The following is a 21,649-nucleotide window of genomic DNA, read 5'->3' on the forward strand; positions in this document are numbered from 1 at the left end:
GGTAATCCAAATGCAACACTATAATGAACTATCCACCAAACATAATATGTAGCAAAGATTGCATTTGTAGTATCTTGAGGGATATAAACCACTGATTTTCCTGAACTCAAACATGACTTCCTCTTGTACCAAGAATTTGTAAAGGTGTTCCTTTTCTCTTCAACTATCTTTTTCTCCTGAAATACTGAATGAAACAAAAATAAATGTTATGCTGCACTGCATTTAATACATATCAGTCAAAAAATATTAGAATGCTCTGAAAGTGAAATCTATTTAAGTCAATATTTAAAATACCAAAAGAGAAATATAGTCTCTCTCTTGGACTGACAAAATTCTACCATAATGATCCTGGAACAAAGTTAGTTAAGGCTTTGGAGCTGAGATAACATGTGTTGATATATTCACTTATTCCTGGGTTTTGGGAAGGCCATATGGTCTATAATTAGGTGTTGACATTACTTTTTTATTTTTTTTTATTTTTATACCATGTAAACACACAACCCCCCTTTAAAAAAAAAAATAAATAAATAAAAGATATTCATTCTTAGAGCCTTAAAGCTCTACGACAGTAAGCATTAGGACCTCCTCAAACTTCTGCTCACAGTGTGTGCTGGTAATCATATAATTTGGACATATAATTTGAGCAGAGTTAGGATTCACCTAGCAGCATAACTTACACTGATTTTTCTAAGAGTAACTTGTCTCTAATTTATGTGACAAAACTGTCTCTTCTAGCATAAAAAGCACTGAGAAGATATATATATATATATAAGAGGATATATGTTGGTAGTATAAGGTAGCTAACAGGTAGTCTGACAGAAGTGGATGACCTAGTGTATTCACAGCTTTCTTCTTTCAGCCATTCCAAGCTCAACACACAGTTCATCCACTTCTTCCAGGGAAATTCATGATGTTGTGACAAAGATCTATAATGCATAGATTTTCCAGCATTTATTACCATTATATTTATGTTAAAGATGACGTACTGGACACAAAAGCACCATCCCCTGACTTTTCAGGATCTCTAAGTATATTGTCCCAGATACTCACCTTAACTGGTAAAAGTTAACATCAAAATCTGACATACATACATGGTATAATTTTATTGAGTACTAAAAAAAACAAAACACACACACACACAAAAGGAACTTAAGTTGTGCAGTGTGAGATTGAAAAACAACAACAACATAGATGCAATGGAACAAAGAAGAAATTTGGCAGAAAAAAAAAAATGTGACAGAGCAGCAATAGTGCTGGACTATTAGACTGTGAGGTGAAAAATACTAAATACATGGAATGAACACCCAGTGGACCTGTAGACAGACACTTGTGCTGAACAGTACAGGTATAAGGAAAAAGACAACATGGAAAATATAGAGTGATAGCAGGTTACAAGATGTAAAACTTTGAAGCATATGCAGTTTGAACTTTTGAAAGCAATGGAAAAATTTCCCTTATCTTCACTGTCCTGAAACAAGATTTTTAGACATGTAGCCTCGTACTAACATAGATATCAAATAGATCTGCCCTTAGGAATTTCACCCAAATTGTCACCTATAAAGGTTAGAACATAAAGGCAGGAAAAGACACTCTGTTATCTATTCATGTTGTTTAAAATGTAGTTTTGATTCTCATGTTTAGAATAAGCAATATTCTATCTTACTGGAAAAGGATGTGAGTGAGTTATTGTTCTCAAGCTATTTTCGGGATGTTGATTGATGTCTCCATATTTCACTGGATTGTATTCTTACTTCTTAATCTGTTACTGCCTCTTGTTTTACAAGACCTCTGTCTCAGAGCAGAGGGTTGTCTTTGCCTGCACTGCACCTAGCTCATAGTGGGGATTTGATTCCTGACTGGACTTCCTTAGCAATAATGGAATTCACATAATAATGTGAATACTGACACTTCTTGGTAGCCTCAGTCTTACAGCCCTGCATTTCCAACATCATCAGTAAGACTAGAGGACAGAAGTAAAACTGGATAACAAGTAAGAGCCAATAACAAGGGCTAGAGGACAGAAAACAACTTTAGCATATAAATATATACAAATGTTAGAATAAATGTTAGAAGATAAAAGAAAAAAAAAAAGCCAGCTGAGGCAACAAGACCTTCACTCACATCAAAACTGTAAATCTCCTCAAGCTCTCATGAAAATAAAGCATTTCCTGATAACCAGCCAAGCATACAGGAGACTTACATCTACATATGGTATCAAAATTAGCTTTTACTCTTGCTTTTCTGATTTGTCAGAGAGGTCCATAAAATATAGTTTTAAATAACGTCCTGAAGAAATTTAGAGCAGAGCACTGCAGGTAGAGCCTATTAGTCTACTGAAATACAGAGCTGGTATTACAGGATTATACAAATAGCATAGCTGTGCCAGTGAATAAAAAACTGTGACGAGGGCTACTTAATTTACAAATGTTGTCATCACCTTCACTAACCTTCCTCTTCTGTAATGCCACATGTTAAGGATCTATATTCTATATTATACTAAAAGATCATAAAGCTTCATGTCCTGGTTCAGTATCCAACCATAAGTCTCCCAACTCTGTTATCACTTTTAATAATGAAATTACATATAAATTGTCTTTTAGAGCTTGAGCATGTGAAATTGTCATCACTTTAAATCCCCTGCATAAAACCCATTTCTGTATCCATTCAGCTATGTGAGTAAGACAATGACTTCCTATAAAGAGGGATAGAGGAAATTACACTATAGCTGTGCAGGCTAATGAAATAAACCAAGAAAAAAGCAGTAGATTTTGGGTTATCCCTTCAGATAATTCTTCCTGTGTGCCTTAATCTCACTGTTCTCCCCAGAGATACTTTAGCCCTGCATGCTAAGTAGGAAACATTCAGATTTTCTGTTAACTCTGTTATTTGGGGTAATCCAAATAAAATAAAGCATGGGATAACACAAAGCCCATAGTGACTCCCCAGTGATGAAAAACCTGCGCTGCTAGCAACTTATAAATAACAACTTGAGCTGGTAAATTCATACCTCTTCTGTATGGCTGGGGCACCCCTTTGCCAAGACCTATTCCTTCTGCAAAGCAGATATGCAGTACTTGAATATTTTGTTTATTCATTTGTTTCATTTGCAGCACTTGTGGTATAATAATATTGACAAGAGAGGCGTGTCCGATTTTACTTAAAAGGTCAACTGTTATCAATTTTCACAGCACAGAACAAAGAGTCCCTGCAATGGATAAATATCAGAAACAGAGCAGATTTACATTTTCAGTTTCAGAAGTTAACTTTTGTGAGTATATAAAACAGTGATTCAAAGATTATGTTAAAATGAAGAGAGCAAATAGAAAAGGAAGAAAAGTATATGTAACAATGAGGAAGGAAGTTTCTCTGATTCATTATGCTATCTTTGTTTTCCACATAGTGTATAGAAACAAAGATAAGGAACTTTTTTTTTTCCTCTTAAAAGTACTTGGGCAAAAAAATATATAAATTATTTCTGTGCAGAGCTGTAGCTTCTCTCAGCTGGGTGCTCACTTGCAGTTTTTCAGAGTAGACTTGAACATTTATCTTATGCAGGCTATTTGGAGAGGCAAAAGCCCAAGGCTGAGACTGGGCTCGGGTCTCCATGGGTTACCTCCACAGAAAACAAGAGGAAAAAGAATCACACCCAACCTGCCTCCTGCTCCCTTATCTATAAATGTGGCAGCCTAGCCCCTTTTGCCTAAATTTAGTGCTTATAACTTCCCTCCTTCTCCTTTCCATTTCCCAAAGTGACAGTAAAGTTGTTGTAGTGGGTTTCTAGAGAGATGAAAAGCTACTGGGCTTATTTCTATTCAGAGGTTCTCAGCTTTCTCATTCACAGATGAAGTTCCCTCTGTTTCTCAGTGACTGGTATTCGGTACATTGTTATGAGTTTGACAGAGTGTGGCCAATGCTTTCACAGTACTTACTGATTTAAAGTATTTTTAAAGTATTTTAGCAAGAACACTTATTATCCAACACAGTCCAAAAGTTAACAGGCACATTTGAAAATGGCAGGCTATGAGTTAGGAAAAGAGCTGCATTTCTCACTGTGTCTGTATGACTTGTTATAGGGTAAATATATTGCAATAGGTAAGTATCAAATGTGAATTCTTTCACACCAAAAAACAAACAAACAAAAAAACAGCCTTCCTCCTTCCAAACTGATGAGCCTGGAAGAAGCATTCTACAGTCTATACCAACAAATAATATACATTTCTGGTTATTTTGCTGCTTAAAAAGCCCTTTCTCCACCCTGCCTCAGTGCATAACTGCAAATTCTGCTTGATATATCACTGATTTTCTTTGTTCCCCTTTGTTTTCAGCCCTTCACATCTTAGAAAGGTTTCAAGAAAATAAAAATAAAAATACAAATAAAAATAAATAAAAATAAAAATAATAATAATTTAAAAGTTTAACTCAGTAGCCATTGTGTTTGTGTGCTTGAAACTGTCTCTGTCTCTAACTATGCCTAAATCTAGAGCCATTGGAAAAGGAGCTTTGGTCTGGGTTCAAAAGAAAATAATAAAGTCAACCACCAATTTTCACACTCACTCACATGGAGTTCACAGCTTTGTTTCACTTCAAGTTTATTTGTGGGCTGCTTTTGATTCGTTTGTTGTTTTTTGTTTGTTTACTTATAAAAGACAAATAAAAGAATTACTGTCTTTGACTTTGTGTCATTCCAATGTTTTTGAGGAGGCCAGCATTCTTGTAGGCAAACACTGGTGAAACTAAATACAAGAAAACCAGAAACAAACAAAAAAAAATCATACACATGCATGAAAAAAAAAAAAAAAGAAAGAAAACAAACACAAATCCTACAAACAAACAAAAAGCACACACACACACACACAGGATGTTTGCATAATTATGTAACAAAAATCATGGGAAAACAACAACAAAAGTATATCAGACATAAAATTAGACTTCAACTGCATCTTTTTTTTTTTTGCCTGTGCATACCTATACAGACTTTAACTACGTGACTGTAAACAGATTTTCAAATATTCAGTATTATATCATATATTTTCTAATTTTAGGTATTTATATATCGAATCATTTTAAACTGTTCTATATTATTATTTTTATGCCCAAGTAGAATCAATTAAATTCATTTTTACGGAAAATACAGAGTAAGGCATTTTACAGAGCAATAGTAAATAGTTTCTGGAAAACAGAAACCACCTATGCTTCCAGCTAAATTAGTATCATAGTTAACTGCTTCAATTCCTACATAGAATGTCTGGAAGATAATGGGGCCTATCTGGATGGGTAAATGGGCTAAATAGTTAATTGCTTCAACTCTTTTAGTGAAAAAAAAACATGCTGTGCTGATGGACAGAAAGAAATTGTATATGGTTCAGTCCACAATCTGGCTATATGTTAAGCACCTCCCAAGAGGCACTCAGAATTACTCAGGATTGAATCCAAGATGATTAAAATTCATACCACAAAGAGGAAAGACCTACATATAAAAGCAAACAAAAAAACAAAAACAACCAGTAACAGCAACAAACTTCAATCACCTCTGATTCCTATTAGTGTAAAACTATCGGTGCTTCTCCAGAGGTTTCTCCAGAGTGATGGGAGAAACAGGACCCTGCTGCCTCAAGAAAATAAATACATTTAAAAACAAACAAACAGAAAAACACCACCGAAAATAAATGGCATTTTACGGATTCAATACACTTAAGGTATGGATCTGAAATCTGAATATGAAAACATTGAAAAAATATTTTAACTGAAAGGCTCATCTTAATGAAGTGAATAGGAATCCTATTATGTAATTTCCAAGGAATTGGATTTTACCTTGCATGATCATATAATTAAAATGTCAAATTGCACGCACCCAGGAGGACAGAATTAATGCCAAACATGGAATTAACATTGGTATTTCATGACTTTTAACTAATTTGCCATGTAACCCTAACATTCTCCAAATACTGCCTCATCCAAACAGAGCTGCTTAGGGCTTTTTAAAATTGGATAGTGGCAGAGAGAAAATATTCCCTAGTACAGCTCCATTTGCCTGCGTGTTTCTGAAGCATTTTTCTCTCACAGCCCTTAAAATCTGAAGGCAGGTTCCTCCCTCCTGGGTGTCCACAGTCAGACTGGCACCCTGCAAAGCATCCTGAACTTCTGTTCAGGTAGCACAGGACTGACCTCCCCAGGAGCAGAATGCTCTGCAGAATATGAGGCAGAGTCTGGTTGCTGTTTCCACTTCACTTGATGAGAGAAGTGAGTTATGCCAGCTCTTCACTTTCCTCACCAAGGGGAAGGAAAAAAAAACACCCTTCTATCCAAATCTCAATCTCCTCAGTCCCTACCTGCCTACAGAGGCTTTGAAACAGGCACAGCAATATTTTTTTTTTTTGGGGGGGGGGGGGGGGGTGGGAGAGGAAGGGGGAGGAAGGTGGCTGCTGCTCACTTCAGAGTAGTACTACACATAATATGTTAACACACAGAAAGAAAATCACTTCTTCACCTCCTTTCTCCCCTGCATGGGAATGCAGCTTCGGTCATGATTGCACCTCAGGAACCACACAGTAAAAAGCCTCTCCAGAGTGAAGGTTAGGAACTGGGCACATCTTATCTTATAAGATGCTCAGCAAGGGCTCTGTTTCCAGGAAAATGTGCTTCCTTTTGCAAGTGCAAATTTATGTCTGCTTTTCCTACAAAATGAATTGCTGGTACAAATGTGAATTCTTGAGCCAACAATTCATACTGCTGACACAAAAGCAGGCTGGGCACAGACTGTTACTAGGAAAAAAAAAAAGTGGTGGTGGGGTTGCTTTTCAGAATATATGTATGAATGCTAGGACTCCTGTAAAGGACTGGAAAGAGCAGACTTTGAAGTTAAAAATAATCATGTCATGTACTCCAGTGTTACCACCATTGCTACAGATCAAAACCAGACTTCTGCCAAGTATTTAAAGACATTTCTTTTCCAAGAGAGAAATTCTAAATTGTAAGCCACCCACCCTTTTATATCACCAGGTAAGAATGCCAAATATACTATTTTCCAGAAGCCCAGGAGAGGCTCCAAACTGAGAATGTTTTGGAGCTCCCTTTCCTCTTCACTCCCCTCTAGCCCCCCAAAAACAAACAAACAAACAAAAACTTACAAAGCCAAGTAGTTTCCAAGTTGAAACTGCTACATAACCTCCAACTTAACAAAAACTTTCATGATGCTTGCAATGAAATATATATATGTTTATTCTAGTTCTTCTTTCTTTAGTGCTCAGTTGTGCATAGTACTAGCCCCAGTTCAGAAAAACACATAAACACAACCATAGCTTTAGTCACAACAGCAGATCGCCATTCATCTTGATTATTTGATGGCATGATTAAATTCTAAGTACTTAGCTGCGTTAATGCAAACATTAAGGTTTTTGTCTCAGTAGGGCAAATCAAGTAAGCCGAAATTCCCTGCACTCGTATATTTGAAGTGGTGGATTTCAGATTATTTCTCTCTTTTTTTTTTTTCTGTAAGCATGCCATTTATGCCATTTTGCCATAATGTCACTCCCTTTTTTTCTATGCATTTGCTATATTTTAACGAGAAACTGTATTTATTGATTCTCATATTACATAGAGAAATGAGTTTTTCTTTCAATAAGATGATTACACATAAATGTTACATAGAAGTACAAGAAGGCTGGGTGTTGTCTTTTTTTTTTTTTTGCTTGATAATTGCTGAAGTGTATTACTCACCAGCACAACGCAGCACATAACTAAGGCACAGATTCACAGCTGTGCTCAGTGTGCTCCACGTGCAGCTACGGGCGCTGACAACGAGCCATTTGGGATGCCCTGATGCAAGGGCTTGTTCTGTGCTGGCCTGGTGCCCATCAGAGGGTGGGTAAAGCCACAAGGCTGTGCTGTGCTCAGAGGGCAGTGAGGCCCCCAAGGTACCGCTCTGCCAGCCAAGCAACATCAAAGCATAGCAGCAATGCAGATGTGCCCTCCTTTCCACTTGTCACACCCCTAGATGCCTGAATCTTTCTCTCTTGACCACAATAGTGCCAGTCTTTAGGGAGCAAACAGTATAATATAGAAATGCTGTTTTCTGGGACTAGTTTTTTGTTCTTAGGAAAGAATATGCATTATTATACTTCTGTATTCCCATGTAACAAAACACAACTACTAGTAATAAAATATTGTCTTTGTATCAGTAATGGTAAAACACTTTCATCATTGTACTCCCGTAAATAAGCATAGACAATAGATTAAGCTCTTAAAGAAAATTGTGAGAGCAATCAGAAACGCGATGCATTGCTGTTCTGAAGTGCTAAAGGTTTTTCTTTTTCAAACTGCATAACTTTGTTCCGTCCTGGTTTATTTCAGACACACTGACAGAGTTGCAATTTTCAGGTTACACCAGATAAACACATCAAAAAGCAGGCATCTGTACTTTCCAAAGTTTGGTTAAATCCCCTACCTTTCCTACATAGAGTGGGTCTGTGCCCATGTATTCTTCCAGCACAAAGAATTGATTCCACACCCAGCTGCGTTTGGTTCTTGTCCTCCCTGATTGAAAGTAGGGCTTTGACCTGGACCTTGAGGGCTCTGCTTGATTCATCCCAGAAAGACACAGGAAAAGAGCTATTATCTGCAACAAATGGCAGAACTCCACTTTGCCCAACTTCATCTTTTTTTTCTCCTTTTGATGAGAGCAGGCACAATTCCAGTCGTCTCTGCAGCTCTAGCTTCCAGCAGGGTGCCAGCTGGGAGTCCAGAGATAATAACTTGTGGAGTGGTCGATTGGGAGAGGTCACCACTGCTGAGTAGCCTTCACCAAAGAAATGGCATAACAGGTACCTGTCTGCGAAAAAAAAAAAAAAAAAAAAAAAAAAAAAAAGACAAGAACTGTTGTCGGAACTTTATTTGTTTTTATTTTTTTTTAACTAATGCAAATTCTTTGCAACATTTGCATAATGCAGAAATGTTTGTTTATGATTTTTCTAATCATCAACACCATTGAGTTTACTAATTAGTCTGTGAGTTTAGACTTTATTCCTTGGATTTTGCTACTACTGATCGATACGTATTTATATTTATAAAGTTTTCTTGTGACTGTTCTCTTAATACACCCGTTTCTCCAGTACAGAGGCTGAATTCTTTTCTCTTTAAAATAAGCAAAACAAGTGTATTCATTTTACAGTTATTACTTTTGATTTTTCCTCCTCTGCCTGCTATAGTCAGTTTTACTTGACATTACCATGACATAATTATAAAACAGTTACAGGCGGGAAGCTATATTAATGGAAAGGACATATGTTACCTTCTCTTTTCCATATAACTGAAGAGTAAAATAACAGAGTATAAGATGAATCAGAACAATTTGATTGATTCTTAGTCACAGTAGACCAGATGTTATGATTTGTTCTTATCTGAATCTGACCGGCTAAAAAGCCCTCTGAGTGTCCCCACTCATTTTTTCTACGTTTCTAAAGCAAATGTCAGGCATGATAAGAAGCATGTTAGACTAGCTTATGTACTTACTTATACACATGTATGTTCAGCAAGATCAGAAAATAATTTGATTTTGTGTTTTCAATGGAACCTTACTTTAATGATGAATGATTTTTCAGCAGATACACACAGAAGTTTTATCTTTCTGTGCATCTTGTCTGTTTCCTTTTCAAAACCTTGATCATTTAGTAATTGATGGAACTTGCTAAGAAAAAAGAATCATTTACAAAAACAACAAAAACCTTGAACAGCATTTAAATCAGTCTTTTTTTTTTAAGTGCCTCTTACAGTTACAAACCTTCTCTGGCCAAATAAAAACATATACATAATGTAATGATTATACAAGTACAAGATCTGTTAGCCAAAACCAAATGCAGCTTTGTATTTCAAGGGAATCATCTCCATTAAGCCCAAGTAAGCAATGCTCTCTCTGAAATAGGTATCCTCCTTGTCTGAGTGAGCAATACGGCAGACAAGAAGTATTTAAGAAGTGCAAAATACAAGGTGAAAATGAGGATGAAATTAAAACGGATAACAAGGCTTTCAATTAGAGTGAGCTGTTGCTACTTAGGAAGCCATGGAAGAAAGAAGATTGCATCCTTTATACATTGTATTAAATCACATTATGCAGTAGACATTAAATCACGTATGCATTAAATGCTCTAGATAAACTCTTATATTCCTACCCACTACTATTAAAAGTGATTGGAATGTGATCTCTGATATCTGTTTTCACTATGTCAGGCTCTTTTAGCTACAGAACTATGTACCATGCTGCCAAAGGTACCTAGAGGGCACAAACATGAAACAAATAAAAAGCTCTTCTGATTATAGACAATATTTAAAGCCTTTTTATAGTAATCCCTTCTGTGGTACTGCCCTGCACCAGAAAGGCTTTGCTTAGAGAATGGTGGGATAAACCACAAACCCACTGAGCATGTATGCTAAGCAGCAGCTATTTGAAAGCTTCCATATGTGAAAATTTAGTGTCTCCCTACATGCAAAACAATGGGAATAGGTGTTGTCTTACCTAAACATCCTAATTTTCAAAATGTGATGCACAGTTACAAAACATATCCCTCCAACCTGCACCAACATTTTATTATTATTATTATTACTTTTTTTTTTTTTTTCAGCAGGATTAACATGCAGGTGTCATCGTCACTAGCAGAGCGTAATTTAAAATGATTAATCCCAACCAGCTAGGTTTTGATGTGGGCCATTGGGTAAATCATGACCAGGTGATATTGTAATAACCAAAAGGGCTACCACAGGTGTTAAGGAGAGTAGTTGGGCTTCCCAAGTGGCACATTCACTTCCTACCACTCCTTTCAAGCGTGATAAATATTGTCTGTATTAGAGGCTGTTTGCACACCCTTTAGTTTCCCTCTCTGTATCTAAGTTACATTAGGTTAAATACATCTGATATTGATAAACTGTCAGTTTATTTCAAAGAAGCAGCAGATTGTTACTTAACAGAGATAAAAATATGAAATGGATTTTCTTAAGAAATGTCAGTAAAACATTTACAATATGTTAGAGTCTTTCCACTAAGCAGTTTCAAATGTCTTGTTCTTGCTCTGAACAGACATTTCAAACCTAGAATTGCTCTAACCTTTATCTCGAACAGTGTTCTCTTATATCCTTTCTTTTACACCTGCAGGGAAGTATGAAAGCCACCATATGGAGCGCCATGGTCCCCAGCCACACACCACAGCACAGAACTGAAAAACGCACCCAAAATACCAACTGAAAAACAGTCCATATGCTAGACAGCACAATCTGATGAAAAACAGAATACTCACACCCCCTGGAAAAAAAAAATATTGTCGTTTACTCATTCTCAAATCTTTTCACCACACAGTCTCCAGAATTCCAATTATTTTTGTTCAGCTGTGTGGCACCAGTTTGCTCTGAAACACTCTTCCATCCCTTCCTCCCGTTCAGGATAAATCTTCCTATTCCTCTTAGAATACCTCCCCTTCCCTTCCTGTCCCACCCCCCCCCCCCTTTTTTTTTAAGGTTTTTATTTATAGTTCTTTCAGCACATTGCTTTTTGAGTGTGATACCTCCCAAAGCAGAAGTAAAAGGGTCTGGTGATTAAAATCTTTTCTGTTTTGGGAATAATTACTTATTAAATTGTATTAAATTGTATCTTTTGTTCTGATATAGACATACATATTTATATGAAATTTTTATGGTTATGTGTAAAATATATATATATATTATGTTTCTGTCCAAGCGCAACTAGCACTTCAACATCATCTGCTCTGTGAAATGCCTAGGTATGAAGTTGATATGTAAAACACAAGCAACATCACAGCATTCGGAAAACTGAAAAGTAAACTAAAAGGTTGCTTTTTTTCCCCTCATCAAGGCATAAACTTAATGTTCTGAGAGTGCTTGCAGCTACAGATATGACGAACAATGACAGCAATAGATGGAATGAAACGCTCTGATTTAGGTGCCTTCTCTATCATCTGCATTTATGTGCTTGAATGCAAAATGAAGGCAAAATTGACCTGCACTGTTTTGCGTTTAAGCATTCTCTTTTATGAAATGGTAACCCGTTCTGTACAAACAGACTATGCAGAACAGAGAAATATTTGTATTTGTAATTAATGTCTTTAATTACCCTAGGACATTAGTACATCTTCATATAATGTTTCTAAATCCATGAAATGCTACTTCCCTCCTCAAAGAGGGTCTCGGGTGCAATAATGTCTCCTCAAGCTTTTTCTTCATGAAAAGTAATTTAGGTTTTAAAAATAAAATGAATTTGACTGCTCATGTATTTTAAGCAAGAGGCTCTACCTTCTACATCTAAGCTTGTATTCCTTATTTACTTTACATATAGTACCAAAATTCACAAATATAAAAAAAATATAAACCCAAACAACCAGTGTGTAATTCAAAGAGTATGTTACGTGATTTGGACTGTGCTTGTAGTGTGTCTTACCATACCAGTAACGTGCTGTCTAAGTGAACAACTGCAAGAAATCCCATCCTCCCCCCCAAAAATTCATGTATATATATATATATACATATATATACACACACTGAATATCAACTCTCTCATGTTATGTTCTTAAATACTTGGTTCATCTATAAAACATCAGAATGAAGAATACACATCTCAAAAAATAATAACCTCCTTATTCAATATATACCATAACATTTACATTTTCTCCCATCTGCTGTAGAGAAGTTGGGCTATATTTAAGCCATAGCCTAGTAGCAGAAATGTTCTCATGAACACTGCTAATCTGAAAAAATGTTACTACTCTACTTCACCAAAACAATCTGCTAGTGTCAAAAAGACACCATTATGCACTGTCTCCAAGGGGCAATCTTGATTTGATGAAAACATTCAGATCATGAATAAGATCCTCAGCTTTAAGGAATAGTTCCTTTCACTGCAAGCAATTAAGGGTAATTTACACCCACTAAAAATCTCTCTGAATATTTTGCTTCACTCCATAATTTCTAAAACAACACATCAAGAGTAGTCCTGGCTATACTCATGTACCCCTGAGCCCCACTAGATATGGACAAAACATGTCTTCGGTCCCCTAGAAGTCCTCATGAAAGCCCTCCTTCCCCACATCTGAATTTTCCCCAGTCTTGTGGGGCCTTTGGCAAAAGCCCTTAATGTCTTTTTGGTGCCACCTAACCTTTGCAGCCAAAGCCCAAATTTCTACAGATTTCCACTCACACATTGCTGCTGGTATCACAGTGCCAGCTTAATATATGAATCATATTATTTCCCTATCAACCTTGTCAGCCTAACATAGAATTTTGTCCATCAGCATATATTGTCCTAAAGACTTTGCAACATATAAAATACTTCAGGAAGAAGAGGTGGAAATCCAATACCTTTTCCATTACTAGACTCCACCTGACTTGATTACATTTCTCTGTTTTGAAAACTCAATGTCAGTTCAGAGCATCCATTTAAGGTTTAACTGAAGAGCTTTTCATTCCTATTGCCTCCCCCACCCCTTATTCTTCTCTCCTAAGATTGCTTCAATTTTTGATACTATAGCAAAAATTTACTGTTTAAACTCAGATCTCACTGTCTCCGGAATTGCAGCCCTGAAAATACCTGTGAGTAAATTTTATTTTAGCTTGATCAATAGCACACAGTTATCCTTCCTGCCCAGTCCCCGTCTCACTCCCCTACCCACCTCTCCTTCTTCCCCTCTCACCCCTTCCCCATACACAATTTAGCCTTTCAATAAAACAAGACCCTCTGTGTTGAGATAATTCTGAGGGTGACTATTGCCACTGGATCTTGAACCAGGATCCCATAAGCACAGTAGAATCAGCAGGTGAGCCCCCTGACAGCTGAACTAATCTTGCTGAAATATTTATGTTTTGACATTCAGTTTTACAATGCTCATTGGAAAAGGTATCACTTTCTGTAGAAGAGAATATTCCCCTTCGAGGAGCTGTAGGCTCACAACAATGTCACACATCCTAAATATCACAGGGACTCTTTTTGCAGGCACAGTAACTCTGTGATCCTTGAGACAAAAGAATTAGAGAAGAGAACATGTCTAATTATGGTGCAGATTGCAACGTCTGGTTGCAACATTTTTTCATTGAAATAAATAAATAAATAAAGTAAAAAGGAGGGTGCCTTAGAGCAAGTGAGGTGGGGACCCTTCCATGAAATGAAGGTCTGTGAGTCAAGGCAGTACGATCAAACCTGTTAACTCCCTGTGCCAGATGACATTACATCTACAGACCACAACCTCCTGCAGCTAACTGGCCTAAATATTCACATGGGAGATCTGTAAATGGAGTGCACATCCTGCAGTCTGCATCTGGTTATCAAGCAAGAAACTATCACTGCTCCAAACATATGGCACTGTTACACTAAGCTGGCTCCAATACCCTCTGACTCAGGTGAAAGGACTTGACGACACAACAGAAAAACACTAGGCACACTTCAATAAATGATATGGCTTCACAAAATGCAGAAAGAAAACCAAGCAACTGTCTTTGGTGTTTCACAATATTCTGCAGTTGATCATAAGACTTTATGTGTCTGGAGAGCTCATATTTTACTTTATTTTTTTCCCTCCCCCTAGAAAAATTGACAAAAGAAAGAAATTGTATATAATTTTCTCCATATGAAAGTGCTTTGTTGGTTTTTCACCTTGCTATGGTACATTTTATAGATCTAGAGTTGCTGGAAAGGAAAATGCTAATTTGATCAGTTATTGAAAAGAAACGCTAGCAGTATTTGTATGTGCGAGACGAATCAAGTCAAATATTTAAAATTCCACAAGCTCAATTTCTGCAGCCTCATATAAATTGAGGAATTTCACATAATACCTAAGGGAAGAAATGACTTCGTGGCATTTGCTTGCAGAACCACTGAATTCCCAGAGGAGGCACTCCTGCATTACTGCTTAGAGTTAAACTAGAGTTAAAGTTTGACAGGCAGGACTGAAGTAACCGTCATATATTTTACGCACCCTTCCTCAGCTAGAATTCAATGATTTTTATTCCTCCAAGAAAACAATACCCAGTAGTAGCATGAAAGCATACATGGAAAAAAAAATTAAAAAAAAAAATTGGATGGCTCAGAAAAAGCATTCATTGAAGAATCACTGAGCAGATCAGATATTAAGTCAATAGCCAAAAAAAAAAAAAAAGAAAAAGAAAAAAAAAAGTTACTAGTCAATCTGCCACTAAAACTGCCTTCTAAGTAGTATATTCATATGCAAAGCATTTTTAGTTGGAAATACCTTCTAATTTCATTGCACATTGGAGTCAGTTTGTGTGTTGAGTACCTTTGAGAAAAGGCTTAGCCAGGTTTACAGCAAAGTAGGACTTTAATTTAGAGTAAAGCAACCAAGGTTTTGCATTAATAATGATTTTCTTGAGCCAAGCATCTGACAGCTGAAGAAACACAGAAAAACATGGACAGAACACACTGAGGATCCATGAGAAAGATCCATTCTGCTCATCAGATAGTTCATGGGTAATCCGCAGTTAAACAAATGATTTACAATTACCTCTTTATATGTGAGGTCTAATGGAAGGTGTCCCTGCCCATGGCAGCGGAGTTGGAACTAGACGATCTTTAAGGTCCCTTCCAACCCAAACTATACTATGGTAAGATTTCTATGGTAAGATTTCCTTGCTATTAAATCAACAGCAAATAATCAGGAGTGCTTTGCAATTATATCAATAAAAGTAGACTTAAAAGAGCTCTGAAGCTGTCATGTGGTACATTATTAACAAACACATTTCTAATGACCTACAGCAGCCTTTAATTACAATAAAGTCTTCCATTATAAGGGTGAAATGCCCTCTGATTAAAGCTCCAGTCTTTAATGACTTTTTTGTCTGTTTGTTTCAAGAAAATACTCTACATTACCAATGACTGTTTTTTTCTTCACGTTCACTCACATTTCTAAAATGCAGTGGTAGCTCAGATTATTAACTTGGATACTTAGTTAATTTTCCAGGCAGTTCTTAATCTATTAAATTCTCAAACCCAGAATATTCCACATAACATAAAAAGTTGCCAGAGTCAGCTTCCAGCTTCTTTGCTCTGCTCTGCGTACTGTAGATTTTATTGTAATTATTTTTTAATCTTACTTAGGCTTTCTTCATGTCCCCCAAAAAGAAGCATGTCTAGATTAGATCCCCTGGTATTTGCAGGCTGTGAGAGCTAGAAAAGTGTGTAAAAGGAATTTAAACAGGATGTCACATTTGGTCCCTAGAGAGTTGGTTTGGACTTCTTTGGTGCCTTTTATTATTATTCCCCCCCCCCCCCAAAGATGATAACACCACAGTCACACTGAACTAGTTTCAGATGAGGCATGCTTATTATTTCTATATATTCTCACTTCACTTTTGCATTTTTAAAACGGTTAGGATATTGCTAAGAGCAAACCAGCACCATTTCCCAACTAATCTTTATCTTCTGACCTGTTGTACATTCAAAAGCAAAATTCTAAGCAAACTTCATTTATTTATACAACTTGCATGCTGTTAATTTAACTTGCTCATCTGAATAGCTCTTCACCTGAGATTACATAGACCTATCTTTTCCAGAAACAGAATAACATCTACCTTTTACCAGTAACAATCCCCTACAAACTTCACAACATGTAACAGAGGAGCAATTAGTAGATATGATAAAGGTAGAAAAGTAAAGTCACACATCACTGTCAAAGAGAGACTGTTACAGAAACTGACATACAAGAGTTTGGCTCCTTTATCTATTTATTTACTTATTTGTCCTGGAAAGCAATTTATTTTCTGCAAAGCTTTACAATCACCTATGTTTTAGCTGAGAAAATGGCAAGGCACTTTGTCTTGTTAGAGATACTATGAAGTATACACTGCCCTTTCAAGTCTCTGCTTTGACTTGAGAAGTTATCTATCAGAACATGAGACTTTTTTATCTTGCAATGGGAAAAAGATTAAAGTATCAGCATTTCAGTTCCCAGAATCAGAGTGCCTCACTAGTCTCAGTCTCCCCACCCTCCCTAAATCCTCCGGTTTGCTGGGAAAGCTATCGTTGTTTGCAGAATCCTGGCTCACCTGAACTACTTCACCTTTGGAAAGCATGGGGTATGAAGGCTAAATCCTATATCAAAAAGGAATATTTCCCTCTGTTTACCGACTAGAAGTTGGATCCAGATCACAAAATACTTACTACCAGTGCACACAGTCTATTAGAGGAAAGCAGGACCTGTCTGTGTGTGGATATGTGGATAAATGAGGGAATGGGGCGGGGGGAAGGGTCAGTATCAAACAGCCAAGCACTGCAGAGCCTGCCTTACCAGCTGAATGCTAATCAAAGAAATAAGCTCCCATCATTTTCACATTTGCAAACTCCAGAACATCTTTGACATAAAAGGACGAAAGCTCTGGGAAATAACTCTCGGGAAATTTCCCGGCCTCCGCAGTATTGCTCCGTAGCATCAAAGCTGGACTCAGAGAGCCAGCAAGACGACCGCTTTGCTTTGGCAGAAAGGACCGAGGCAGTCGGGACTTGCTGCTGCCTACATTTTGCACAAGTCTGTAGCCCTCCCTTCCCCCACTCCATCTCCCCCTTGTCTGCGAGACTTCTCCGAAGAGTCAGAGGGTTGCTATTGTTCTCTCTCTTTTCTTTTTTTTTTTTTTTTCTTTTTTTTTTTTTCCTTGATGCGGTAGGTGCACACAAGCGTAGAGCATCCGTGCTCTCTCTCTCACTTCTCACCGCTCCCCGGCCACAGCCGGCGCTTGGGCGGCCGCTGCCAGCCGCGCTGCCCCGGGCCGCCCCTTCCCTTCTCTTCCGTTCCCCGCCGCCCCCCGGCACGGTGGAGAGGAGACCACGGCGGCGAGACACGGAGGAAAGTTGCCGCTGCTTCCGCGGCCGCTGCCGAGCAGGAGCGGTGCGGGGCCGGGGGAGAGGAGCCGCGCTCAGCCCCCTGCCCGCAGCTGCTCCCATCTCCGCCTACCCGCATGGGAAAGCGGCGGGGGCAGTTGCAGCCGGCACTCACTCACCTGCCGTCCCTCGGCTGCCCAGCGCAGTATTTTAATCCCAAGGGCCGGCGGTGCCTCGGCGGAGAAGTGCTGGCGGGATGCTCCCAGGCGGCGGCCGGGAGCCCGCCTGGCATCGGGGCTGCGCGCCCGCCCGCGCACTCGCCCGCACCCGCGGAGGCAGGAGCGCCGTTGCTGCCCCGCTCCTCCTCCTCCTCCTCTTCCTCCTCCTCTTCCTCCGCGGCGCGGCGCGGCGCGGCGCGGCCAGCAGCTGGGCGCACGGAGGGAGAAGTGGGCGCCGGTGCCAAGCCCAGCTCCGACTGGGTGCGGATCCTGGCTGCGGGAGGAGGAGGAAGAGGGGAAAGAGGAGGGAGGGAGGGATGGAAGGAGGGGGGAGGGAGGGAAGGAGACGAAGGAGGTGGGGATGCTGCTCTGGGCAGGGGATGTCACCGCTCAGTGGCCGGTGCCGGCTGCCAGCTCGGTCCGCGGGCGCGGAGGAGGCAGGGCGACTTTTTGTACCTCCAGCGGTGCCTATTGAGCAGGGACCCGGAGAGCAAGCAGCCTGCCGGCCCCGCGCCCCCTGCCTCTCCTCCTCCTCCTCGACAGGATATACAGATGGAGTCCTCTGGATAAAAATCAGGAGCAGGGCTAGGGGGTGGGGCGCGAGCCAATCTATCTCTCCATTTGCATTTGAAAACACGGAGCTGAAGGAAAGAGTTTAAGATATTTTTTTAATACTCCCTGCTCCCCTCCTTCCCTCCCCCCGCTTCCCGCCCTCTCCCCCCGTCATACACAAGCTTGTCCTAGGAGCCGTGATCAACTCAGCACCCGAGGCGTTAAGGCAAAGTCGCAAAACTAACGCGAAGTGTCCGGGGTCCCTCCTTTATAATTCTGCCCTTCCAGCCCCTCCAGCCTGCCCTGTTTCCAGCCTGCAGCCCCCTACCCCCAAATTGGCCTGGGAGGCGCTGGGGGAGCCGGGGATCGCGGGGCCGCTGGGCACGGAGCTGTCACCAACCAAGCGACTGCAACCCCCTCACCCCTGCTGCCCTCAGCCTCCCCAGTGCCGCTGTCCCTCCTCTCTCCCCGGCTCTGTTTAAAAGGGGGCAGGGGGAATAATAATAACAATAAAATAAAGTGTGTGTAAATAGCTGGAATAAATAAACCAGGTGCTCTCGTAGAATAAACGGTGAGAGAGGCGCCTGTGCCAGGGGCGGTGTGCCCGTGCTGGAGCTCTGCGCACCGGTAGGAGGAGGAGGACGAGGAGGAGGCGCAGTGTCACGCTGGGGATGGAGCCTGGCAGCAGCCACGCACAGCCCCACATCCCCAGAGCTGCCCGGGGAAGCCGCTCTGGGCAGTGAATACCTGCTTTGTTTGGACTTGGTTCGGCTGGGAAAGCGGCAGCACAAACTTTCTGCCTCGTTTCAGCACCGCTGAAGCCTTTTGGGTCTGCAGCGTCCACCAGGTCCGCCAATGAAATACGATCACCCGGGACTCAGGACGCCTCCCGTTAAACAAAAAAAAAAAAAAAAAAAAAAAGGCAGAGGTTCCAAGTGCTGGCGGAGCTGCTGAACTGACATTTTCCACGGACAAAAATATTTTTAACACTTACTGTTTTTAGAACAATGGATCAAACCAAGGGCAATAGCAAGAAATGAGCCTTGGCCAATGTCTTTTGATTTATTGCTTTATGAGGAAAGCGTTCTCAACCTACTATGAACAAACTAATAATCTGTGTTTGTAATTAATTTTAATTCCTCATATATATACAGTAAAATGTGGTGTCAACAATAATGAAGTAATGTGAAGACAAAGTCACTTCTTAAAAAATAAAATAATTGATTTATATCACAGAGGATTTTTCTTTTTTCCTTTTTTTTTTTTTTAATATAATTTTAGTTTCTGGATGTGGTTGTAGCCTTTGAATTCAAGAGTGCAAACAAGTATACATATTTTTTATAAATGTAATAGGTAATCTCTATGTGTTTCTTGTCTTGTAGCTTCATTTTCAGATATGTAATTTCTGATGTGTCACCCTTCTAACCAGAGAGCGGCAATTCAGTAACATGGCATTTGAGGACAGGAGAAGTGGTTTAAAGAGGGCAACTAGAAGCAATCTTTGTTCTGGATGTTCAGCAGCATCTGAGTGTGTGGTTACAATGCAACAGGATGTATTCAGGCAAGAAAATCCTGAAACATGATTGCATGCAATTGCTTAAGATTGCAATTAAGGATTCTTCTTTCCTTTGTCCTCCTTTCCCCAATCCCTAATGCATCTTTCACAAATTAATTGAAATAAGACTCTTTGCACTGATCCTTAAAGGGCAAAGTTCAAGGACAATTTGTCTTTTCGCTCACAAAATATCACAAACACCTTTGCTTTATCTTCTTTCAAACTCATTCTGTAATGAAACTAGTACTTGGGAAAATTATTTTTTCATACTTAATTCAAAAGCTGTAAATTCAATGATGAAAAATGAAGGTTTATTTATTTATTTAAGAATATTTTATTGTTTGGGAATGGGATAAAATGGAAGAAGAATCTACAGAGGGTAGTGATCTTTATAAATTGTTCTTACCACCTTCAAGCACTTTCTTTGCTCCTCAGAATCAAAATATGGACTAAATAATTTTACCATCATTTTAAATCTTTAGAATAGAAGGATTATTTCTCCTTAATTTTGATTCTGATCCTGATATTCCTAATCAAGAATTGGCACAGCCAAATATCACCCAGTTAAAAAGCTTTCATGTGTAGACTTTTACAGCATATTTCATGACATTCCTACTAACTTAACAGACCACTCTCAAGGATGTGGTTTATGCTCCAAAAATCTATATTCTCTCAAGCAAAACCTTTAATTAAACTGTATGTCTGTGAAAACGTTTGAACTTATTTTTACTGTGTTGAAAATAGGATAGATATTTTTGTCTGATTATTTTTTTTCCGACTGCTCACACAGTCACATCAAAATAAAATGTATTGTACCCTTTGACTTTCACAGGAGCAAACCAGCCCAGTGACTCCAAGCAAAAAGTATGACTAAGCAGACCAATTTAATTTCATTGCCCTGGCAGAAGAAAATATAAAGAAGCAATTATTCTTAGTCAGTTTTGGCAATCCACCATTTTTAGTAACACAAGCAAATGTATATTTTTTTTAATACAATTTGTTCTTGACTGTCTTCTTGGTGTGTTTTTGCCAGTGAGTCAGTCCATTCCAGTACATTGACTGGAAGATTTTGGCTGTAATCCATACTTGCAATGCTGTTGTATTTCTTTCTAATGTGGTTTGTAGTGTATTTACTCATCCTGAGAGGTACGTATGTACCACTTCCATGGGACAGTCTACCGTTTGTCAAAACAAACATTAGACCTGAATCTTAGGCCCTGTAAGGACAGCTGCAGGCACCAAAGAGCCTGTTGGTTCTGGCACCTTTCCTTTGACTTCTCAAAGTGTCATGTATGCCAATGAACAATATGAGTTGTGATCCCATACTACACAGCAGAACCATAGGCAGATCTAGGACCAGAAAACATGCTCTCACACACTCTCAAATACTTCTTACACAGTGAGGGCTTTGGTGGCCACTGCTTAGAGAGCATTTTGACCTAAGGCAGAAAACAGAAAACTTTTACAGTTCTCTTCAGTTCCCTGATCCACTGAGAGTCTCTCAATATT

General features: G+C 39.1%; 1 protein-coding gene across 4 annotated transcripts in view; it reads right to left on the reverse strand.

Moving 5' to 3' along the window:
- The window catches only part of LOC118257413 (cadherin-7), a 90,745-nt gene extending 71,304 nt beyond the window's left edge, over window positions 1–19,441 (reverse strand). Inside the window, exons 1-2 of one of the 4 annotated variants that reach the window (XM_050709351.1) lie at window positions 19,333–19,441; window positions 8,444–8,827 (exon numbers count right to left, since the gene is read on the reverse strand). In XM_050709351.1, coding sequence (XP_050565308.1) covers window positions 8,444–8,653 — 210 coding nt within the window. In that variant the 5' untranslated portion in view covers window positions 8,654–8,827; window positions 19,333–19,441. Of the gene's footprint in view, window positions 1–8,443; window positions 8,828–17,994; window positions 18,584–19,332 lie in introns of those variants that run through there. The other 3 variants (XM_035565376.2, XM_035565377.2, XM_050709352.1) reach the window with 3 other exon arrangements.
- Window positions 19,442–21,649: the final 2,208 nt, after the last annotated feature.

Source organism: Cygnus atratus, chromosome 2, assembly GCF_013377495.2.
Source record: "Cygnus atratus isolate AKBS03 ecotype Queensland, Australia chromosome 2, CAtr_DNAZoo_HiC_assembly, whole genome shotgun sequence".
Lineage (NCBI taxonomy): Eukaryota > Metazoa > Chordata > Aves > Anseriformes > Anatidae > Cygnus > Cygnus atratus.